At 47.5% G+C, this 25235-nt stretch overlaps 1 protein-coding gene across 1 annotated transcript; it reads right to left on the reverse strand.

Annotated features, from left to right (window-relative positions):
• Positions 1 to 9: 9 nt before the first annotated feature.
• Positions 10 to 23754, reverse strand: LOC126028648 (sialic acid-binding Ig-like lectin 10). The gene is made up of 13 exons (XM_049787589.1): positions 23676 to 23754; positions 23302 to 23583; positions 23061 to 23108; positions 22698 to 22970; positions 21434 to 21481; positions 20889 to 21146; positions 20508 to 20807; positions 19586 to 19679; positions 19371 to 19470; positions 18949 to 18977; positions 18601 to 18792; positions 2691 to 3039; positions 10 to 99 (listed from the first exon to the last, which is right to left on the reverse strand). The coding sequence occupies exons 1-13, from the start codon at positions 23752 to 23754 to the stop codon at positions 10 to 12; spliced, it is 2142 nt and encodes a 713-aa protein (XP_049643546.1).
• Positions 23755 to 25235: the final 1481 nt, after the last annotated feature.

A 25235-nucleotide genomic window follows, 5' to 3' on the forward strand; every position in this document is an offset into this window, starting at 1 on the left:
CGGGTTTTCTCACTTTCCTTCAAGCACCTTCTCCTGGAATGTTCTAGGGCTGGAGGCAGCCGTGGGCGGGGAGACCACCGTGGGTGGGGCTTTGTGCGCCTGGGGGGAAGGGTTGTTGGGACCTGATTACACTCCTTCACCCCACCCCCACCCCACTGGCTTCTTCAGACTCAGGGGTTCAGAACTGGCCCCTCCCCATATCTTTTGTTTTGGGTTTGGGTTTTGGGGCCACACCCAGCGGTGCTCAGGGGTTACTCCTGGCAGGCTTGGGGGACATATGAGATGCCAGGGCTCGAACCTGGATCTGCTGCCTACAAGGAAAACTCCTTCCCTGCCATGCTGTATAGCTCAGGCCCCAATCCCATCTCTTTTTTGCATTCATGGGGTCTCTCCCTAAATCATAGCGCTCTGGGTAAATCCTAAAGTAATAAAAGGGCATTTAAGGTTGGAGCTATAGTACAGCTTTGCACGAAGCAGATAAGGGTTCGACCCCAAAGTACCACAGAAGGTCTCCTGAGCCCAGCCAGGAGGGATCTCTGAGTCTCTGGAGTGAGCCCTGAGCATCTCTGGTGTGGCCAGAAAACCAAAAATAAAGGAACACTGACAGGGAAATAGGGGCACTTGTAGCTCTCCTGGGCAGAAGAGTATTTTTATTATTATTATTATTATTATTATTATTATTATTATCATCATCATCATCATCATCATCATCGTTGTTGTTGTTGTTTAATTGTTGTTTGTTGGGGTGTGCATGAAGGTTTGACTCAAACTGGCCTAATTTGCTTCCATCCTCGGCCCCACCAGAAATGACTCCTAAGCACAGAGCCAGAAGGAAGCACAGGTGTGAACCCCCAAACAAAAACATGACACCACCTAGTCACATCCTGTCCACTTTCTCTTCAGTGTGAATCTGGTACCAGAGTTTATTATTAGCCGCTATTATCTATCCCGATGTCTGGGTTCACTCCATACCCCAAGGACTGGGGTCACCTGGGGCTTGTCTTTGTCTGGGGCTCATTTTGCTCAGCTTGATGCCATCCAGTGCCATTCAAGCTGCAGCAAAGCACAAGATTTCCTCTTGTCTTCCAGCTGCATAGGATTCCACACATCCGAAGGAATATATATTCTTTTCTCCTTGGTTTTTGGGCCACACCCGGCACTCAGAGGTTACTCCTGGCTCTGTGCTCAGAAATTACTCCTGGCAGGCTTAGGAATCCTATGGGTCAACCACAGGCAAGGCAAATACCCTCCCTGCTGTGTTGTTGCTCTGACCCCTATTCTTAGTTTTTTGACACAATTGAAAATTGTTTTCCAGAGACAAAACAACAAAACAAAACAAAACATTGTGCATATGAAACTTTCACCTCGGGGCCAGAGCAATGAAACAGCAAATAGAGTGCCTGTCTTGCATGGTTTCTATTCCTGGCACCTCATGTAGTCTTCTGAGTGCTGCTGGAAGGCCTTGAGTTCAGAGCCTGGAGCACTGCAGGGTGTGCCACCTCCCCAAGAAAAAAGAGCTTCTGTCACTGATGTCTGTGATCTCTTCGTGGAATCCCTGGTGAAGATATGTTTAGGGCCCAGGAGGCAGAGTTTAATACTGGGAGTTAAAGCTGGGGCCTTACCTCCTGTCCTGTCTCTCCTGTTTTACCTTCTGCACTTGGAAGAAAGACCCTTGGACTTGTGAGACTTCTGGGGCCTAGTGGCTCAGAAAGTCATTATTAGGGGGGAGGTTGGGCCACACCTGGTGGTCCTCAGGGGTTCCTCCTGGCTCTGCACTCAGAAATCTCCCCTGGCAGGCTCAGGGAACCATCTGGGATGCCAGGGATAGAACCTGGATCCATCCCGGATCTGCTGCCTGCAAGGCAAACACCCTGAGTGTTATCACTCAGGCCCCTGGCTTAGGGGAAGTCTTGACTGATGCTTTTTTCAGTTGGAGCAATGCACATGATAATGTTTACTTTCTTTTTATACAAGAGGTTTACAAAATCTCACTTTAAGGACCCAGAAAGGCAGCCACTTAGCTTTGTGGTTTCTCTAGAATTGAGGTTCTGGACTGGAGTACTCTGGTGACATCCACTGGTGCAAAACTGGTACTTGCCAGCAAGAACTCTGAGTCGTGTGTGTGTGTGTGTGTGTGTGTGTGTGTGTGTGTGTGTGTGTGTGTGTGTGTGTGTGTGTGTGTGTGTGTGTGCGTGCGTGCGTGCGTGTTCACATTCAGGGCAGACTGAGGTGCACACAGAGAAGCCACTGAACAGGGAGAGCCCAAAGTAAGTGAATTCAATTGCCTACAGGGTTATAGTTCAGGGGTGCAGAGAGAGGAGCTGGAACATGATTTTGGCAAGAGGGAATATTTTTAAGAGAAAGATCTGGGGCTTAGAGGGGATTGGATGTAGGAAACACGGTTGGAGCAACAATCCTGGCTGCAAGGAGAAGATTTTGCATGAAGAAGGAGCCTGATTTCTCTGTTTTATTTTTTCCATCCAGTTTGGTCCTTTTCCAGATAGGGGGTTGATGTGAAAGGTGAAAGGAGGAATCTCATCCCATCTCCTCTGCTTCCAGGCACACGGCGAGCTGCCTGCCCTTTTGCAGTCTCCTGTCTTTTAGCAAGATTGAGCATCCCTAGGAACAAGACCCCCCTAGTTCTGTTCTCTTTCTCCAGGTGGGGTTCACCATCTCCTGGGAGCGTGTGCCTGGCCCTTTAAGGGCCCCTCTGGGCGTGGAGGCGGGATCCGCGTCTTTTTCCAAACTGACAGGCAAAGCGACCAATCAGGTTCTACGTCGGAGGGCAGCGCGGCTGGGGATTCGTGGCTGGCGTTTGGGCAGTTGGCTTGAGCCCGCCTACGCTCCTCCCGTGGCCCGCCCACTCCCCCTCGTTGCGTGAGGCAGTGCCGGAAGTCGCTCTCAGCTCTGATTGGTCGGTGAATTCGCCCCCGCTCTCGATCTCGCTCTCTGATTGGCTGTCTAATTCCTAGGCCTGTCTCCGCGCTAGAACCGCTATTTATACTGGGTCGGCCTGGGATGCACGGTGGATGGAGGAATCTGGGGTCCAGGGTGGAGTTGGGGAGGGGAGATATCGCTTAATCATCTCCCACCCCACTGGGGTACCCCGGTTTTCCCATCACCATTTTAGAACCAACCTCTCCCCTTACCCTGACCCCAGGATTTGGTCCAGAGCTCCAAATTCGACTTTCAGGGACTCCCCAAACTTCAGGCAGGGTTCACTCCTGGAAAGCCCCGGGGCTCCTGTTCTTATTTTTTAAAGTTAATATCTTTATTTAAACACTTTGATTACAAATATGATTGGAGTTGGGGTTCAGTCGTGTAAAGAACACCTCGCTTCACCAGTGCAACATTCCCATCACCAGTGTCCCAAGTCTCCCTCCTCCCCACCCCACCCTGCCTGTACTCTAGACCACTTCCCTCATTCATTCACATTGTTAGGATAGTTCTCAGTGCAGTTATTTCTCTAACTGCACTCACCACTCTTTGAGGTGAGCTTCATGTTGTGAGCTGGACCTTTCAGGCTTCCTTTTTCTTGTCTGAGAATTTTTTTTTTTTTGTGGTTTTTGGGTCACACCCAGCAGTGCTCAGGGGTTACTCCTGGCTCCATGCTCAGAAATTGCTCCTGGCAGGCACGGGGGACCATATGGGACGCTGGGATTTGAACCAATGACCTTCTGCATGAAAGGCAAACGCCTTACCTCCATGCTATCTCTCCGTCCCCTTGTCTGAGAATTATTGCAAACATGTCTTTTATTTTTCTTAAAACCCATAGATGAGGGAGACTATTCTGCATCCACCTCTCTCCCTCTGACTTATTTCACTCAGCGTAATAGATTCCATGTACATCCATGTATGGGAAAATTTCATGACTTCATCTCTCTGACGGCTACCTAATATTCCATTGTGTATTGTACTACAGTTTCTTTAGCCATTCATCTGTTGTAGGGCATCTCGGCAGTTTCCAGAGTCTGGCTATGGTAAATAGCACTGCAATGAATATAGATGTGAGGAAGGGATTTTTTGTGTTGTATTTTTGTGTTCCTAGGGTATATTCCTAGGAGTGGTATAGTTGGGTCAAGTGGGAGCTCAATTTCAGTTTTTGGAGGAATCTCCATATCGTTTTCCATAGAGGTTGGACTAGATGGCATTCCCACCAGCAGTGGATCAGAGTTCCTTTCTCTCCACATCCCCACCAGCACTGCTTGTTCTCATTCTTTGTGATGTGCGCCAATCTCTGTGTCGTGCATGAGATGGTACCTCATAGTTGTTTTGATTTGCATCTCCCTGATAATTAGTGATATGTATTGCATATCAGCCCTTGGATTGGGCTGGACGGTGGTGGATGGTGATGGAGGAGCCTTTCTCTTCCAGCTCGAACCATGCGTCTCCAACCCTCTCCAGCTGATGGGTCTGCAAGTTCAGGATAGCGGCAAGGAAATCCACTGACAGGTTTCAGGAGATATCTTTATTCAGGCCCTAGCCAACAGGTGTGGCTTCTCTCATAACTTTTTATACTGGATCTCATCAGCCCTGCATTGTACCTTGTTTCTAAGCCATCTCTACTCCTCTTTCTATCCTCCATCATTTTCTAATCTCTCCTCTGCTGGCCTTCCAGCCAAACCTTTTGAGACCTCCCCAAGGCCTCTCCCAGAAATGGGCAGGTTTTTACCCTAAGGTAAAGTTATGTAGAAGATGGGGGTAGGGTGACAAATGTGGAGCATTTTTTTCATGCGCCTTTTGGCCATTTGCATTTCTTCTTTGACAAAGTGTTCATTTCTTCTCCCCATATTTTGATGGGGTTAGATGTTTTTTTCTTGTAAAGTTCTGTCAGTGCCTTGGATATTTTGGATATTAGCCCCTTATCTGATGAGTATTGGGTGAATAGTCTTTCCCACTCAGTGGGTGGCTCTTGTATCCTGGGCACTATTTCCTTTGAGGTGCAGAAACTTCTCAGCTTAATATATTCCCATCTGTTTATCCCACTAATCATATAATATATAATTATACTATTATTCTAATTAATTTATTATTAATGATGATTTATTTATTTAGTTTTGGGGCCACACCCAGCAGCTTTCATGGGTTACTCTTGGCTCTGTGCTCAGAAATAACTTTTTTTTTTTTTTTTTGGTTTTTGGGCCACACCCGGCGATGCTCAGGGGTTACTCCTGGCTGTCTGCTCAGAAATAGCTCCTGGCAGGCACGGGGGGACCATATGGGACACCGGGATTCGAACCAACCACCTTTGGTCCTAGATCGGCTGCTTGCAAGGCAAACGCCACTGTGCTATCTCTCCGGGCCCCAGAAATAACTCTTAGGGGCCAGAGTGGTGGTGTGGAGTGGTAAGGTGTCTGCCTTGCCAGCGCTAGCCTAAGACAAACTGTGCTTTGATTCCTTGGGGTCCCATATGGTTCCCTAAGCCAGGAGCAATTTTTCTTTTTCTTTCTTTCTTTTCTTTTTTTTTTTTTTGGTTTTTGGGTCACACCCGGCAGTGCTCAGGGGTTTTTCCTGGCTCCGTGCTCAGAAATTGCCCCTGGCAGGTATGGGGCAAACGATGACCTTCTGCATGAAAGGTAAATGCCTTACCTCCATGCTATCTCTCCGGTCCATTCTTTTTCTTTTTTTAATTTTTTAAATTTATTTTTAATTATGTGAACAATGATGCAAAGAAAGAGGACCAGGTAAAGTTACAGTGAAAGGACAATCACCCAAAAACAGAGTTCTCAGAAGAAATCCCCCTGCTAAAACCTTAATTTTGAACTTACAAAGAACATTAAGAAAAATAAAAAGGAACCCATGTACAATTACTTTGTCCCTCAAGTCCCCAGATTGTAGCACATTATAACGTTTCTTAGTGGTACACCAAGCAATCTAAAGCCATAAGCCAGGAGCAATTTCTGAGCACATAGCCACGAATAACCCTTGAGTGTCACCGGGTTGTGCCCCTCCCGCCAAAAGAGATTACTCTAAGGACACTATAGGATGCTGGGGATCAAACCCGGGCCTGTGCAAGGTGAACCGCCTACTCCCTGTGCTGTGACTCCTGCCCCGTGGGGGCTCTTCATTATTTTTTTCTTTTTCTTTTTCTTTTTGTTTTTGGGTCACACCCGGCAGTGCTCAGGGGTTACTCCTGGCTCCATGCTCAGAAATTGCTCCTGGCAGGCATAGGGGACCATATGGGATGCTAGGATTCGAACTAATGACCTTCTGCATGAAAGGCAAATGCCCTACCTCCATGCTATCTCTCCGACCCCAAGGGGACCCTTCTTAAACCATTGTCACAGTTTAACCATCATCACATACCTCCATCCTAGTCAACCTTGTTCCACCCTTAGACACCCCAATGAACTTGCAGAAGCTGCCCCCCTGCTCCACAGATATAAATAAAGATATGAGAAGAAACAGTCTTCTTTCCTCTCCCCATCCTTCCTACTACTTATCCCTTTGCCTCCCTCCAATCAGGATAGAAATGAGTGGCCTTCAGGCTCCTTTTCTCTTACCTCCTTTATTTAGCGTTTCCTGGGAGATTGGTACCATACTAGTTCTGGTTCTCTGCTCAGTAATGACCCCTAGTGGTGCTCCAGGGACCATATGTGGTGCCCTTAACTAGAAGTAGGGTGACCAGGCTATCTCTCTCTCTGCTTTCTTTTCACCTCTTTTTATTTATTTATTTATTTATTTATTTATTTATTTATTTATTTATTTATTTATTTATTTTGTTTCCCCTTCACCTCTTTTTTTTGAGTGGGTCCCTAACTCAGCTGTGCTCAGAATTCACTCAGTCGTGCTCAGCTGACACGATGTGGTGCTGTGAATTAAACCCAGGTCAGCCATATGAAAGGCAAATGCTTCCCTTTTGTCCTCTATTTGGGGCCTCCCCAAAAGAACTTCTCATGCAAATGCTGGCGCAGGATCTCCCAGAAAACTATAGGTGTAGTTGGGCGAGAGGGGGAGAAAGTCTGCAAGCCTGGAGGCTCCCTGAGGCAGAGGGAGGGTCAGGCTCAGCCCTAAACCTAGAAGGTAACTTCTGCTTTTAGAGGGGTCCCCTGTAGCAGGCGTTTCTCGAGCACAGGGAAGTACTGTGCTCACCCCCAGCCCTTCTGAACCCACTGAATGTGGGAGACCAGGAAAGAAACAGGCTAGGATAGGAGCAGACTAGGAAAAGAAAGGCAGGTTCAGGGGCTCATTAAGGATGTCCACTAGCAGTGGGAAGAGAGGACTCTTGTGAAAGAGCACCTCCCTCCCCAGGAACAGGTTTTCCACGACTTTTTTTTTTGTTTTGTTTTACTTTTTGGGCCATACTAGTAGTGCTCAGGGATTACTCCCGGATCCTTTGGGATGTCAGGGATTGAACTTGGGTTGGCCACATGCAAGGTAGGTAGATACTCTCCCCACTCTGCTATTGCTCCAGCCTCATATATATACATATAATATATGTATGTATATGTATATGAAAGTCTGCTTGTTGTCCCACCTGAGCGAGGTGCTCAGAGTCAGTTGGGCAGTTTACTGGCTGGCTTCAGGTATTTTGGAGCTGAAGGTAGGCTGACAGGGACTCTAGATCTGAGCTTGTGGCCCCTTTTTGATGCTGCTGTCTGTGTAGATTATTTGCCATGGATAAATATCACCAAGATCTTTTTCCCTCCAAGGGATAGGGGAACGGAAATCAATATCTAATTTTGGGAGCTCTATGAGGAACAACAGTATGTATATACATATATAGTTGTTGTTCATACCCAGTGGTGCTCTGCACTCAGGAAATGCCCCTGGCAGGGCTAAGAGGGACCCTATAGGGTGCCAGGGATCAAACCCAGTTGGACCATGTGCAAAGCAAGTAACCTCCCACTCTTATTCTGGCCCCGGGAATGATGCCCATTACCTTGAACTCTGAGGACTCAACCCCACGGAGTTGATGATGACAGACACCACCCCCAAAGGGGTTTTTTGGAAGGGGGGTAGCTTATAGTGACCTGAGATGCCATAGCCCTTTGCTTACAGGCATGATGGCTGAATACCAAGCAGGGCTGCTGCGGTGCAGACCTAGACTCCTCCCTGAAAGAGGGGGTGCGGTCCTGGCAGACACTGCCGAGAAAAGGCCAGTTGTGCCCTAGGTTAGCGCTTGGCAGGAGAGCAACAATGACCTTATTAAACATTGATCCATAGTGAGATTTAACAATCCCGAGTAGATAAAAATCTGCGTGCCTTTGCCTCTTACATTAAAACAAGAATTGCTGGAACACACCTTACTGCTAACTGCTGAAAGACTCGATATTTTTCTCAAGCTGGTAGAATCTACAATAATATTTTTAGTCAGTTACTTAATACTGTGCTCACTTACTGTGTAGGTTACAAAGATGTTTGGTCTTTTAATTCCATCTACTCCTCTTTTTACAATAGTTCCTTGGGATAGCATATAATGGACAATGGGCTTGTATTTTGTTGGTTAATATTTGACTAGCGAGAATCATATCCGAGAGGAAAGAATAAGTATTTTTCTGATTTCTGTCTATGGTCAATAAAACTCAAGACAAATAATTTTAAAATATGTATATAGAATGTTTAGAAATGTTTAGATGGCTGTCTAGTGACTGTGCTGACACATAATATTTAATCCTATGGCTAAAAACATGTAACACTGACCTATCCAACTTTCTTTTTTTTTTTTTTTTTTTTTTTTTTTAGTTTTTGGGCCACACCCATTTGACGCTCAGGGGTTACTCCTGGCTACGCGCTCAGAAATCACCCCTGGCTTGGGGGACCATATGGGACACCGGGGGATCGAACCGCGGTCCATCCGCTTGCAAGGCAGACACCTAACCTGTAGCGCCACCTTCCCGGTCCCATTTTTTTTTTTTTTTTTTTTTTTTTTTCCTATCCAACTTTCTACTATTGATACATTTTTGCTTAAATATGAAGCAGAATTCGCAATAAGTTGGGCTCAGTTCTGACTACTCTTGAGTGTGTCTGGTCTCTGAGTACTCTTCACTTACTCCTCGCTCCCACCCTCCCATTGAACAACGCTGAATCCCGTCTCAGTGCTGCCTGACTCAGCTGGCCTGCAACACTGAAAATATCTGTTAAAAAATGAAAAGAAGGCTGGAGGAATCAGTGCAGTGGGGAGTGCATTTCCCTTGCATACTGCCAACTGGATTGGATCTCCAGCATCCCATATGTGCCCCCTGAGCACCACCAGGAGTGATCCCTGAGCGCAGAGCCAGGAGTAACTCCTGAGCACCATGGGTGTGGCCCCCAAACCAAAAATCAATAAAGGAAAAAAGAAAAGAAAAAAGTCTGGAGCAATAGTATAGTGGGGAAGGGTTTGCCCTGCACTTAACAATCTGGGTTCGAATCCCTGCCCCTCTATATGGTCCCCTGAGCTCTGCCAGGACACCAGGAGTGGTCCCTGAATGCAGAGCCAGGAGTTACCCCTGAGCACTGCTGAGTGAGACCCCAAAATTAAAAGAGATTCACTCCTCACCTTCTTCCCACTCTTATGGGAAATAGTCCTTATTTCCCCCACCCTGGCCAGCTGGGAGCTAATATCTACACTCCTGGCTCTGACTGCTGCTGATAAACACACTGGGTCTCAACCATGACACATACTTCCTTTCCCATTTCCCCACTGTCTGACTCTCACCCCACCCCAAGTCCCAAGTCTTGATTTCAGAAATCAACACATGCATTTTACATGTCCTACCTCTGGTTCTGCCTGTTCCTCTGGCAACAGAAAGTTGTAATTTGGGGGCCAATCCATCTTGGCAGGTTTGTCAGCATAGTGAGTTTGGGGGGTTGAAAACAGAAGGGCATTGATCACTCTACTCTTGGGTGAGAGCTCTCTTAGTTTTCTCACAGCCCTGCCAACATCCTCCCCATTTTTTTGATGCCTTAAAAGGAATCCATGGGGATCAGAGCAATAGCCAGTGTGGAGAGCACTTACCTTGCACAGGTCAACCCAAGTTCAATCCCCAGCGTCCCATAGGGTCCCCAGAGCCTGCTAGGAGTGATCCCTGAGTGCAGAGCCAGGAGGAACCCCTGAGTACTGCCAGGTGAGGCCCCCACACAAATAAACAGCAAGCAAAGAGGAGGAATTGTTGGGGGTGGAGAGAAAGTACAGCATGGAAGATGCTTGCCTGGCATATGGCCCACCTGGACTTGGTCCTCTGAGCACAGGGCTAGCTAAGCCCTTAGTACAGCCCAATGTAACCCTAAAAACAAAATAATACTAAAATTTTATCAACAATAAAAGGATGCATGATATATCTGCTCCTATGAGGACCTGTCTGAATTTGAGCTTTATACAGGCAACACTGCTGCCAGACTAAGAAAGTATAAAATGAGCTGAATGCTGGGGCTGGAGCACAGCAAGGAGAATGTTTGCCTTGCCGATAGCTGACTCAGGTTGGATCCACAGCATCCCAGAGGATCAATCCCCCAAACACTGCCAGGTGTGATTCCTGAGTGCAGAACCACGAGTAATCCTTGAGCATGGGCCCAAAACAAAACAAAACAGAAAAAGCTGTATTGGGGAGAATGGATTAGGGTTAACACAACTGCTTGTATACTGCTGTTCTAGTGCCAGGTGGTTCCCTAAAATGGGGTACAATCCTAGACACTCCCCAATTCTCACGCCCTCCAATGAACTGCTCTCGGTAGCTGAGAATTGCCAGAAGTGTCCATGGAACACCTAACATTTAACCCCCACCACAAATAAAGTAATAAATTGAGGTGTGTAGGACCTCAGGCTGGGGCTCAGAGAGACCAGCCTTCCCCCTACACGTGGGCGACTGCTGGAGACTTCTGGCTGGATCCCCAGCAAAGACCCCAACATCAAATGAGGCAGGGCATGGGAGGCCCATCACTCCATGAAAGGGTGATGCCTGGTACATCAGCTCAGCGTGTGATGTCAGTTATTGGGAAGATGGTGACAAAGGGAAGGAAATCCTAAGTGAAGGGGGCTGTGGGATTTAGGGTCCCCATGATCTCAAAGCTGACATTCTCTGTTTAGTTCCCCTAACTTGGAGTGGATTAATCTCACCTCCTGCTTTGGAGCGTGATCTGAACAAGATTTGCATCTTGAAGGCTGGAGAGATAGCACAGAGCCAGCTCTGCACATGCCAACCCAGTTTCATCTCCTGGACTGTGCAAGTGAGGAGACCCCAGCACTGCTGGTGTGGCCCCAAAGCAAGATGTTAGAGACTTAAGGAGGGAAAGTCACAGGCCAGAGAGATAGCACAGCGGTGTTTGCCTTGCAAGTAGCTGATCCAGGACCCAAGGTGGTTGGTTCGAATCCTGGCATCCCATATGATCCCCCGTGCCTGCCAGGAGCTATTTCTAAGCAGATAGCCAGGAGTAACCCCTGAGCACCGCCGGGTGTGGCCCAAAAACAAAGAAACAAAACAAAACAAACAAAAAAACCACCAAAAATAAAGGAGGGAAAATCGTGCTCTGGGTGGGGTTTCTGCCTATCACAGCCCCTGAGAGGCACCCCCACGAGCTTTTGGGTCAGAGTTTGGGCTGAGTCAGATGGGGGATTGGCTTTGCAAATGGTCAACTGTGAGGCACATGTGACTGGTCTTTGGGGCACCCCCTGTGATTCAGAAACCATTTCTTTGAAGGATGTCTTGGGGAAAGTGCAAGAGTTTCCCCTTTCTCCTCATCTTTCCATTTTCCCTTATCTGCATTCTTCTCTGCCTAGTTCCCCTGACTCTTCCCCACCACCTTACTTACTCTGCAATGGTCTCTATGTCCATCAAGAGTCCCCCAGACATTTTCTCAGAAGGGATTTTGGTTGTGTGTGTGTGTTTGTGTGCGCGTGCGTGCGTGTGTGTGCGTGTGTGTGTGTGTGTGTGTGTGTGTGTGTTGGCTTTTAGGCCACACTCAGTGATGCTCAGTGGTTACACTTGACTCTGAACTCAGAAGTCACTCTTGGAAGTCTCAGGGGACCCTATGGGATGGAGCTAGGGTTAGCCTTATGCAAGGCAAACTACCAGCCTACTGTACTATTGTTCTATTCCCACTGAACTTGTGTGTCTGTCTATAGGACAAAAAAAGGAATGACAGGAACGAGCGTCCTTCTCTGCCCTGAAGAATCCAGGAAGACTGAAGCTATAAGACAGTGGGGAGGGCATTTGCCTTGCATGGGGCTGACCTGAGTTTGATGCTTGGCATCCCACAGGGACTTCTGAGCGTCGCCAAGAGTAATTCCTGAGCACAGAGCCAGGAGTAACCAACCCCAGAGCACAGCTGAGTGTAAATCCCCAAAACCCCCTCCACCCCCAAAAAAGGAATCTTGGAGCTGGGGAGCTAATATTCATGCTGCTTATCTATTGCTTTCTCCAGCCCACTTGCTTCTGAGAGTTTGGTTTATCTCTGTGTTGGGGTTGTACCTGGCAATGCTCGGGGGCCACGTTCACCCCAGTCCTGCTTAGGAGACAGTGCAGGGTGGGGCATCCTGTTCAGGTCCCCCCCTCATGAAGGATCACACTAGCCTCTTTTTTTTTCTAGGAATGCTTAATTAATTAATTTTTTGCTTTTTGTTTTTTTTTTTATTTAAACACCTTGATTACATACATGATTGTGTTTGGGTTTCAGTCATATAAAGAACACCACCTATCACCAGTGCAACATTCCCATCACCAATGTCCCAAGTTTCTCTCCTCCCCACCCGACCCCCGCCTGTACTCTAAACAGGCTCTCAATTTCCCTCATACATTCTCATTATTAGGACAGTTCAAAATGTAGTTATTTCTCTAACTAAACTCATCACTCTTTGTGGTGAGCTTCCTGAGGTGAGCTGGAACTTCCAGCTCTTTTCTCTTTTGTGTGTGAAAATAATTATTGCAAGAATGTCTTTCATTTTTCTTAAAACCCATAGATGAGTGAGACCATTCTGCGTTTTTCTCTCTCTCTCTCTGACTTATTTCACTCAGCATAATAGACTCCGTGTACATCCATGTATAGGAAAATTTCATGACTTCATCTCTCCTGACAGCTGCATAATATTCCATTGTGTATATGTACCACAGTTTCTTTAGCCATTCGTCTGTTGAAGGGCATCTTGGTTGTTTCCAGAGTCTTGCTATGGTAAATAGTGCTGCAATGAATATAGGTGTAAGGAAGGGGTTTTTGTATTGTATTTTTGTGTTCCTAGGGTATATTTCTAGGAGTGGTATAGCTGGATCGTATGGGAGCTCGATTTCCAGTTTTTGGAGGAATCTCCATATCGCTTTCCATAAAGGTTGAACTAGACGGCATTCCCACCAGCAGTGGATAAGAGTTCCTTTCTCCCCACATCCCCGCCAACACTGTTTATTCTCATTCTTTGTGATGTGTGCCATTCTCTGTGGTGTGAGGTGGTATCTCATCGTTGTTTTGATTTGCATCTCCCTGATGATTAGTGATGTGGAGCATTTTTTCATGTGTCTTTTGGCCATTTGTATTTCTTCTTTGTCAAAGTGTCTGTTCATTTCTTCTCCCCATTTTTTGATGGGATTAGATGTTTTTTTCTTGTAAAGTTCTGTCAGTGCCTTGTATATTTTGGAGATTAGCCCCTTATCTGATGGGTATTGGGTGAATAGTTTCTCCCACTCAGTGGGTGGCTCTTGTATCTTGGGCACTATTTCCTTTGAGGTGCAGAAGCTTCTCAGCTTAATATATTCCCATTTGTTAATTTCTGCTTTCACTTGCTTGGAGAGTGCAGTTTCTTTCTTGAAGATGCCTTTAGTCTCAATGTCCTGGAGTGTTTTACCTACGTGTTGTTCTATATATCTTATGGTTTTGGGTCTGATATCGAGGTCTTTAATCCATTTGGATTTTACCTTTGTACATGATGTTAGCTGGGGGTCTAAGTTGAATTTTTTGCAAGTGGCTATCCAGTTGTGCCAACACCACTTGTTGAAGAGGCTTTCTTTGTTCCATTTAGGATTTTTTGCTCCTTTATCAAAAATTAGGTGATTGTATGTCTGGGGAACATTCTCTGAGTATTCAAGCTTATTCCACTGATCTGAGGGCCTGTCCTTATTCCAATACCATGCTGTTTTGATAACTATGGCTTTGTAGTAAAGTTTAAAGTTGGGGAAAGTAATTCATCCCATATTCTTTTTCCCAATGATTGCTTCAGCTATTCGAGGGTGTTTATTGTTCCAAATAAATTTCAAAAGTGCCTGATCCACTTCTTTGAAGAATGTCATGGGTATCTTTAGGGGATCAAATTAAATCTGTACAGTGCTTTGGGGAGTATTGCCATTTTAATGATGTTAATCCTGCCAATCCATGAGCAGGGTATGTGCTTCCATTTCCTCGTGTCCTCTCTTATTTCTTGGAGCAGAGTTTTATAGTTTTCTTTGTATAGGTCCTTCACATTTTTAGTCAAGTTGATTCCAAGATATTTGAGTTTGTGTGGCACTATAGTGAATGGGGTTGTTTTCTTAATGTCCATTTCTTTCTTATTAGTATTGATGTATAGAAAGGCCATTGATTTTTCTGTGTTAATTTTGTAGCCTGCCACCTTGCTATATGAGTCTATTGTTTTTAGAAGCTTTTTGGTAGAGTCTTTGGGGTTTTCTAAGTAGAGTATCATGTCATCTGCAAACAGTGAGAGCTTGACTTCTTCCTTTCCTATCTGGATTCCCTTGATATCTTTTTCTTGCCTAATTGCTATAGCGAGTACTTCCAGTGCTATGTTGAATAGGAGTGGTGAGAGAGGACAGCCTTGTCTTGTGCCAGAATTTAGAGGAAAGGCTTTCAGTTTTTCTCCATTGAGGACAATATTTGCCTCTGGCTTGTGGTAGATGGCCTTAACTATATTGAGAAAGGTTCCTTCCATTCCCATCTTGCTGAGAGTTTTGATCAAGAATGGCACACTAGCCTCTTGCACCATCTCTTCCACAAGTCTTCTGATCCCTGAAATTTTTGCTTGGTTCTTTTCCCAGACCTTTCTTTCTTCCAATTTGGTAACATTTTTTTCTTTTCCTTTTATATTTTATAAATATTTTTATTTAAACACCGTAATTTCAAATATGATTATAGTTGTATGATTACAGTCATGTAAAGAACACCCCCCTTCACCAGTGCAACATTCCCACCACCAATTTCCCAGATCTCCCTCCTCCCCACCCCCCACCTGTACTCGAGACAGACTTTCTACTTCCCTCATTCATTCACATTGTTATGATAGTTTTCAGTGTAGTCATCTCTCCAACTGCACTCATCACTTTATGTGATGAGCTTCATGTCATTAGCTGCACCTACCAGCCCTCATCTCTCTTGTCTCTGAGATACTGTTCAAATGTCTTTCATTTTTCTTAAAACCCATAGATGAGTGAAACCTTCTGCGTCTTTCTCTCTCCCTCTGACTTACTTCACTCAGCATAATAGATTCCATGTACATCAATGTATAGGAAAATTTCATGACTTCATCTCTCCTGATGGCTGCATAGTATTCCATTGTGTATATGTACCACAGTTTCTTTAGCCACTCATCTGTTGAAGGGCATCTTCGTTGTTTCCAGAGTCTGGCTATTGTAAATAGCATTGCAACGAATATAGGTGTAAGAAAGGGATTTTTGTATTGTATTTTTGTGTTCCTCAGATATATTCCTAGGAGTGGTATAGCTGGATTGTATGGAAGCTCAATTTCCAGTTTGTGAAGGAATCTCCATATTGCTTTCCATAAAGGTTGTACTAGATGGCATTCCCACCAGCAGTGAAAAGGAGTTCCTTTCTCTCCACATCCCCATCAGCACTGCTTGTTTTTCTTTTTGTGATGTGTGCCAATCTCAGTGGTTGAGGTGGTACCTTATAGTAGTTTTGATTTGCATCTCCCTGACGATTAGTGATGTTGAACATCTTTTCATGTGCCTTTTGGCCATTTGCCTTTATTCTTTTTCAAAGTGTCTGTTCATTTCTTCTCCCCATTTTTGATGGGGTTAGTTGTTTTTTTCTTGTATAGTTCTGTCAGTACCTTGTACATTTTGGACATTAGCCCTTTACCTGATGAGTATTGGGTGAATAATTTCTCCCACTCAGTGGGTGGCCTTTGTATTCTGGGCACTATCTCCTTTGAGATGCAAAAGCTTCTCAGCTTAATATAGTCCCATCTGTTTATCTCTGCTTCCACTTGTTTGGAGAGTGCTGTCTCTTCCTTAAAGATGCCTTTAGTCTCAATGTCCTGGAGTGTTTCACCTACATGTTGTTCTATATACCTTATAGTTTCAGATCTGATATCAAGGTCTTTAATCCATTTGGATTTTACCTTTGTACATGGTGTTAGCTGGGGGTCTGAGTTCGTTTTTTTGCAAGTGGCTAACCAGTTGTGCCACCACTACTTGTTGAATAGGCTTTTCTTGCTCCATTTAGGATTTCTTGCTCCTTTATCAAAAACTAGGTGATTATATGTCTGAGGCACATTCTCAGAGTACTCAAGCCTATTCCACTGATCTGAGGGTCTGTCTTTATTCCAATACCATGCTGTTTTGATAACTATTGCTTTGTAATACAGCTTAAAATTGGGGAAAGTAATGCCTCCCATATTCCTTTTCCCAAGGAGTGCTTTAGCTATTCGAGGTTGTTTATTGTTCCAAAGGAATTTCAGAAGTGTTTGATCCACTTCTTTGAAGAATGTCATGGGTATCTTTAGAGGAATTGCGTTAAATCTGTACAATGCTTTTGGAAGTATTGCCATTTTAATGATGTTGATCCTGCCAATCCATGAATAGGGTATGTGTTTCCATTTCCGCGTGTCCTCTCTTATTTCTTGGAGCAGTGTTTTATAGTTTTCTTTGTATAGACCCTTCACATCTTTAGTCAGGTTGACTCCAAGATATATGAGTTTGTGTGGCACTAATGTGAATGGGATTGTTCTCTTAATGTCCATTTCTTCCCTATCCTTATTAGTGTATAAAAAGGCCATTGATTTTTGTGTGTTAATTTTGTAGCCTGCCACTTTGCTATATGAATCTATTATTTCTAGAAGCTTTTTGGTAGAGTCTTTAGGGTTTTCTAAGTAGAGTATCATGTCATCTACTAACAGTGAGAGCTTGACTTCTTCCTTTTCTATCTGGATTCCCTTGATATCTTTTTCTTGCCTAATTGCTATAGTAAGTACTACCAGTACTATGTTGAATAGGAGTGGTGAGAGAGGACAGCCTTGTCTTGTACCAGAGTTTAGAGGGAAGGCTTTTAGTTTTTCTCCATTGAGGATAATATTTGCCACTGGCTTGTGGCTTTCTTTTATTTTTTTAATAGAAAAGTCAACTCCTTTCCTAGTGCCCCTTTTTTGCTGCTCAAATTAGTCAACGGGGTCCAGAGACATAACACAGAGGGGAGGGCACTTGCTTGTCTTGCATATAACCCACCTGGATTTGATCCCTGGCATCCCATAGGGTCCCCTGAACATCCCCAGGAGGGGTTCCTGAGTGCAGAGTCAAAAGTAAGTCATCGGGTATGGCTCCTCTAAAAGAGAACAATCTCAAACATAGTCATATGCCCCAAAAGATTTTCCGTGAAGCAACTAGAGACATGCAAAGAGGAACGGAGGTTTCTCAGAAATGGTCCCTGCCCCCAGTTTACCGGTCACTATGTTCCCCTTGGCTGTCCTGAGCCCTCAGGCCCCCACTTTTGTTTCTTCTCCTCTCTGTGCATGAGTCATAGATATATCTATAACTGTGGCCTAGCTTTTCCTGTACAGATGCCAGAGATCAACTGCAGAGAAAAGTCACCAACGGACATAGCATTGCTCCCAAGAACATTTCTTTTTCTTTCCTTCTTTTCTTCTTTTTTCCTTTTGGATTTTTGGCTACAGCCAGTGGTGCTCAAGGGTTACTCCTGGATCTGCTCTCAGGAATTACTCCTGGCAGGAATCCTAAAGAATGCTGGGGATGAAACCCAGGTCAGCCACATGCAAGGCAAACACCCTCCCTGCAGTTCTAGTGCCCCAACTCCCCCAAAACATTTCTCTCTCTCCTTCTCTCCCCTCTCTCCCTCTTTCTCTCTGTTTCTGACACTAAAGTGTGAACCTCTTCAGGCATCACCAGAAAAAAACAAACAAGCATGTAAATAAATATACAAAAACAAATGCTCTCCCACTTTTAATATACACCCCAGGACACAGAACATGCAAAATCATTAAATGCAGCTCATAGGTGGAATCATGAGAAGGTTCCTGAATGCCGCCTGGCTGAGCTGACACAGACAATCAGTTTGTGAATACTCACGGACACCCCACAACTGAGGACCCCAAGCCCTGACGTCTGGCTGGGACCTTTCCTGAAGTTTCTCTGCTCAGAAGGAGAGACATGTCCAGCAGAATAAATCATCCCTGGAGAATGTTTTTGTTTTTGTTCTTGGCCATGTCTGGTAGTGTTCAATTCTTACTCCCAGCTCTGTGCTCAGGGCTCACTCCTAGGGGTGAATGGGGGACCCAGTGCAGTGCTGATGCTTGAGCCCGGGTCAAGGCAAGCACCTTCCCCACTGTCTTCCATCTTCTGTCTCTGGTCCCAACATACTCATTTTTTGAGGGCCTTTTCTCTGGGTTCCTTATCTTCACAGCGATCTCCCTCCCAGAGACTCTCAGTGCTCGTCCTTTGAGCTCAGCAGAACCTCATTTCCACATATTCCTCATGGCTGTCGTTGGGTGCCTGGAGCACCTGGGGCCTGCGGCCAGGAAAGTAAAGCTGTGAGTACTGAATCTCCTGGTCCTGGCTGGCCTCTTGTGGTGGAGTGGCTTCTGCATGTTTCCCAGCACTGCTGGGAAGCTCCTGCTGGAGCTTCTGCTTCTGCTTTGGATTCTTCCTGGGTTTTGGAAGGCGAGCTGGGGGAGAAGGCTGAGAAGGACCATGTGGTTCGGCCTCTTGATTCGGAGCCTGGATGGAAAAGGGCACAAGGCACAAGCAATCACTCCTTCAGTGCCTGCTGCAAGGTGCGTGCATTTCCGCAGAGCTTCAGCACCTGAGGGGTCCTTGGCCCTGAGAGAGGCTCTGGAGTGACATGAGGGGAGAGCAAGACCCCCCCCCCCCACTGTCTTGGAGTAGGAACAATGAGAAGCCTATAATTGCATCTCTGGCTGCCCAAGAGAAAGGAGACAGGATTGGCTTGTGGCAGCCAACACAGCTGCCTCCCTCCTGCACTCTGGCCTTATTCCATTACCTCGCTCCAGCCCCTTTCTTCCCCTTCATCATGCTCCCATCCCTAACCGCAGCCACTGAGCTGAAACCCACATGCAGTCCATTGGGGAGAGATCTATTTCCTAGGGACTCAGTGTTGAGTCCAAGAGCAGACACAGCATGAAGCAAGGGTGGAATGTTAGGAGAGAAGAGTCTGGGCACGAGAGGGAGATGGGCCAGCTGTGGGGACCTTGGGGTGACACTCACCTGGGAACCCGAGTGGGGGAAAATGTTGACGTAGTCCAGGATGGTGCTCCTGCGGGACATCTGCTTGGTCCACTTCCCTCTCCTCCTCAGAAAGATCACCCTGCAGGCAGGGCATACGCCAGACTCAAGCTTCAACATGCCCCCTCTACTCAGAGTGCTGCACCCCGACCCAGCCCAGGTGTCTGCTCCCAACCCTATCCTGCCTTTGAACTCACAGAATTAGGATGACACAGAGACATAGGAACCCTGCAATGCCAGTGCCCACCAGGACTCCGTTGGAAAAAGCACCTCTGAGGGTCCCCTTTTCATCTGTGTGGGGCAGAGAGGATGTCAGGTGGGGTGGGCCTTCATTGAACCCATGCCCATGTATCTCAGTTTTAGTATTTCTCTTTTTTTCTCCATCCCCATAGATTCCTTGCAATTCTGATTGTTTTGGGGCCACACTCGGCGGTGCTCAAGGGATCCTCCAGGCTATGCATTCAGGAATAATTCATGGCAGGCTCAGGGAACCCTATAGGATATTGGGGATCAAATCTAGCTCTGCTGTGTGCAAGACAAACACCCTCCCTCGTGTGCTAGAGTTCTTTTTTTGTTTCTATTTTTGGTTGTGTTTTGTTTTGAGGCTACACCAGTGATGCTCAGGGCTTACTACTGGCTCTGCACTTCTAGTAGTGCATGGGGAACCAAGTGGGATGCTGAGGATCGAACGTAGGGTTGTTTCTATGCAAGGAAAGCGCCCTCCACAATATACTATGGCTCTCGCCCAACTCCTTACTTTTGGTTTTTGATTTTTGCCTTTGTTTTTGGATCACATCTAGCAGTTTTCAGTGGTTATTCATGCTCTGCACTCAGGAATCTCTCCCAGCAGGTCCAGGAATGAACTCGGACTGGCCACATGCAAGGCAAACAGCCTCCCCTCTATGCTATCGCTCATGCCCACCCCTGGTGGTGCTCTGCATTGGTCCCTGGTGGGGTCAATGGGTGAAGTAAATAGCACAGGAGAATTGGCAGAGTCTGGCCCAGTGTAAGGCAGAGCTGGGGTTTGGCACTCTACCTTTTCCTGCCCATGCACCGTGTGTGTGTATTTGTGTTTTAGGGGTGTGTGTGGTGTGTGGGTGCACTGCCCCGGTGCCTTGCCACCCACTGATACCCCAACCTGGCAGTAGCAGGACTGAACCATCTGGGCCCCGTGCAAGTTCCAGGCCTCGCAGCTGAGGGTGAGGCCAGGGTCGAATTCCTTCAGGAGGCTCAGGGAGCTGTTTGCCCAGAGTTCCTGGGTACTGAATTGGACAGAGGCTTTGCTGCAGTTTTCTGACAGCAGCTTGGACCCCAGCCACCAGCGCAGGGCAGGGACAGGCAGCCCATGGGCCAAGCAGCTGCACTGCAGAGCTGGGGTCTCCCAGGAGCAGTGGAGGCCCAGCAACTGAGGTGGGGGAGCTGTGAGAGGGATGGGGCATTAGCTGGGCTATGGGACTGGGGGTCTCCTTCCCTCCACCCTGGGCCCCAGCCTATTCTCACAGTACACGTGGATGGTCACCGACACTTGCTGGGAGCCCAGCTGGTTCTGGGCCTGGCAGGTGTATTCTCCTTCCTGGTCTGGCTGCATCCGGGGAAGAAGTAGGAGCCCAAGTTCGTTGGGCAGCACTGGGCTCTGTGGGAGGGGGCCCCGGGTCCAGCTCAGTCTGGCAGGAGGGCTGCTGCGGGCGACACAGCGCAGCTGCAGGCTTTGGCCCTGGAGCACTCTGAGTGTGTTGGCTTTCTGGAGGGTTTGCAGGACTGTGAGGGAGAGAGAGGAGAAGACATGGGCCCTGCAGATTCCAGGCCGCCTTCCAGAAGCTGCCACCCCAGTTTGTCCTGTTATTCCCCAGTTTTTATTTGTTTGGGAGCAACACCCAATGGTGCTCAGGACTCAGTCCTGCTCTGCATTCAGGAATCACTCCTGGAAGGTTTGGGGGTGTCATATGAGATGCTGAAGTTTGAACCTGGGTCAGCCACATGCAAGGTGGACTAAATGTCCTCCCAATTATGCTGTTGCTCGAGACCCTGCCCCCCATCTCTCTTACCTGTACCATTTTCTATGGAGACCATCACACTCAGGTCCTCAGGAGCATCTAAACAGAAAACAGATGTCCCAGAATGAGGAACGGGAGCACTGTAGATAGAGCATAGGGTGGAGGGCTTTCACCAGTGGTCATAAGACCCTGGTTCCAATACCAGTCTTGCTGTTCATGTCTCTGAGTGTGAATGTGGGTTCCCCACCTCCAAAGTGAAATAAAAGACTTCTTAAAGTGTTAGGAAAGGTGTGTGGTACTTCGAGCTATGATAAAGAGAAAAACAAAAACCTACATTCAGAGCCACAGAGGAGATTTTCAGTGGTGGAGATACCTGGTTTGACAACCAACACCGAAGGGAAAAAATATAAAGAAATAGCAAACAAACAAACAAACAAAAATAAAAAAAATAGGGCCCGGAGAGATAGCACAGCGGCGTTTGCCTTGCAAGCAGCCAATCCAGGACCAAAGGTGGTTGGTTCTAATCCCGGTGTCCCATATGGTCCCCCGTGCCTGCCAGGAGCTATTTCTGAGCAGACAGCCAGGAGTAAGCCCTGAGCAACACTGGGTGTGACACAAAAACCAAAAAAAAAAAAAAAAAAACACACACACACAAAAAAACAAACAAACAAAAAAAAAAACCAAAAAAAAAAAAACCCCAAAACATAGACTCCCATCGTCCTTGTCGGTGCCAGGACGTAATTCAAAATATTTGCTCTACCACTAACATAAACCCTAGCTATTAACTCTTGAAATCTAGGGGTCTTTACACTCACAGACAACTTCATTTTTACTTTCTATTCTTGGGCCTCACCTGATGATGACTAGGGTTTATTCCTGGCTCTGCACCAAGGAATCTCTCCTTGTAGGCTCAGAGAAAGCTGCTCTCCCAGATATTAGGGACACCAGCTGATGCCTGACCACCAAATGCACCTGCTGGGCCACACCCAGAAATCGAGACTCCCAACAATTTCTGGGCCTAAACCCACCCCTTCTTATGCCCCGCCCACCTAAGGCCACACCCAAGGCATTGATGCCCACTAACTCATAATCCCTCCCCCTCTAGGCAGCCACGCCCAACTCCCTCCATTCTCCTGGTGGTCACGCCCACTCAACACAAGCCAACGTGGTGCTGGCCAAGCCCACACCATTCATAGTAGTATTGGCAATGCCCACACACCTCTCGGTTATCAGGCCCTGCCCACACTGTCCATGTCCATCGCTATTGGCCACGCCCTGACATTTCCCTCCCTGGCACCGCCTGCAGGCCACTCACACTGCACCTCCAGGTGGACCACGCTCATCTTCTGGCCCAATGCGTTCTCAGCGCGGCAGGTGTAGTTCCCCGTGTCTCTCGCCTGCACCGAGGGCAGCTCCAGCGCCAGGGCCCTGGGGTCCTTGGGGTTGGAGTACCAGAGGACTCGGTCCCCCAGGGACCAGCTCAGAGAAGCAGGAGGGTGACTGGAGGCCTCACAGAGCAGCTGCAAGAAGCTTCCTTGCTGGGCTTGCAGGTGGAAGGAGGGGTCACCCTTGCCTTGGGACTGTGGGGCTGTGGAGACAGAGCCAAGAGGGTGCTCCCTGGAGGACTAATTCTTCCCCAATGTTCCACTGCCCCCAAATAACCAGATGCTGCCTTTACCTGCGCCTTTGACCTGAGAAACGCGGATAACGAGGTCTTTGGGGGCATCTGAAAGCAACAAGGTCAGTTTAGGAGGGGAATGTGGGAACCCCGCAGTCTGTGGGCACATCTGGGCCTAGGGTTCAGTGCTTGACTCTACCCCAGAGAGGCAAACGGGGTGGGCTGAGGGCAACCCCGGGCCCTCCTTGCCTCTTGAACCCTCCGGTGGCAGTGCCCCCCCCAGCCTTGACCCCCTACTCACAAGCCACATCCAGCCTCACGGTTTTCTCGAAAATCCGGCCTTGTGGGGTAAACCTCACACGGCAGGTGAGGTCGATTCTCTGGTCCTGGGGCCGGGGTGAGATCTTGAGCACTGAGCGTCGATGGGTGCTGACTGGGAACAGACTGGTGGATAAAACCTGCCCAGCCCAGGAGAAGGAGGGGGCCGGACATTGGTCGAAGGTGGCATTAAACACACAATTGACGGTCCCCCAGCGGTTCGGCCACAGGGGCTCCAGGATGTAGATATCTGGCTTCATTAGATCTGATCAGAGAAGGGAGGCATGTTCTAGGCACTGGTGCCAGGTTGGGAGCAGCGTGGGGCGGTGCTTGGGGCCTGCTGTGCCCCTCACATACCTGTCACTTCAAGGAAGACTGTTGACTTTGTGTAACTGTATTTCATGGACTCACCATTCTCCACCCGGAAGTAATACATGCCCTGGTCACTGTTCTGGACATCTGTGATGAGCAGGGAGCACTTTCCATCCTCGGGGTTTCCAACAAGCTGGAAGCGTCCTTTGGTGCTTGGTGAATTCCAATAGTTGTTGCTGGCCACGAGTTCCTCTTTTTGGTTGTATGGCTTCCTTGATAATCTGTACCAGTAGCCATATGTGCTCGACTGGCTGTCCTGGGGGTACTTGAAAGTGCAGGGCACAAACACGCAGAGCCCCTCCTGTGCCCACACTACTGGCTGCACTTCGAGCTGATACCCATCATCCAAAGCCTGCGACCCTAAGAAGAGAGTGAGGTCAGCCGAGCTCGCCAAACAGGGAACCCCACACCTGGCCTCAGCCTCTCACCACTACACAGCATGGTGAAGAGCAGCAGTGGGATCATCTCCATGTCGAAATGAAGGGGCCTCAAGCAGGTCCCTGCAGCCGATTCACTCCTCAGGCTCCCCAACTTTTATGTCTCTGAGTCGTTCAGGAGGGGAAGTGACCAGAGGGTTTGCGGAAGTTGTGGATCAGGGGGTGAAACCAGGCATAAAAGGACTCATGATTGGAGCAGCCACAGTGTACCCTCCACTCCCCGATCTCCTCCCCACACCCCACCATGTCCACAGAACTCCACCACCCCAACTGAACTGTGGGACAGCTTGAGCGTCATTGGGAGAGGCAGCAGGAAACTAGCATGGGGGGGGGTGTCTGGGGTTGGGACTGCCCCTGTAATGTGGGCTCTGGAGAAAGCAGAAATGAAAGTTCACACACTGCAGGCTTTGGCATGTGGGCCTGTGGGAAGGAAAATGATTGGGGGGTTCTGGGGTGGTCTGGGCTCAGTGTTTCTCAGGCAGGGCCCAAGGGTCACAATAGCTGTATTGAGGTTCTGTGTAAGTCTTTTGTTGCAGGGTGACAATTAGGGACAACCTGATGGCATTGAGGGACCTTGCAATGCAGAGGGTGGAATTCAGGGCCTCCTATGCAAGCCCGAGCTCTAGTCCATTAATTTCTCTCTCTCTTTTCTCTCTTTGTTGCAGACTAAAGTGCGAACTTCTCTAGGCATCACCAGAAAAAACAAACAAGCAAGTAAACAAGCAAACATAAAGTCTGCACCCCAGGACACTGTACATACAAAATAGTAAACCCAAATGCAGCTCACAAGTGGAACCATGAGAAGATATTAGAATGCCCCTTGGCTGAGCTGACACAGGTCATTCTTTGAGAACAGTCACGGACACCCCATCACAGAGAGAGGTGCAGAAGCTTAATGTATTCTCATCTGTTTATCTCACTAATCATATAATATACAATTAAAATATTCTTTTGTTTAGTTTTTGGGTCACACTCAGCCACGCTCAGGGGCTCTCCTGGCTCTACACTCAGAAATCACTCCTGGCAGGCTTGCGGAACCATATGGGTTGCCGGGAATCGAACCAATGTCCTTCTGCATGAAAGGCAAATACCTTACCTCTCCCTAAAC

This window comes from Suncus etruscus, chromosome 14 (assembly GCF_024139225.1).
Source record: "Suncus etruscus isolate mSunEtr1 chromosome 14, mSunEtr1.pri.cur, whole genome shotgun sequence".
NCBI lineage: Eukaryota > Metazoa > Chordata > Mammalia > Eulipotyphla > Soricidae > Suncus > Suncus etruscus.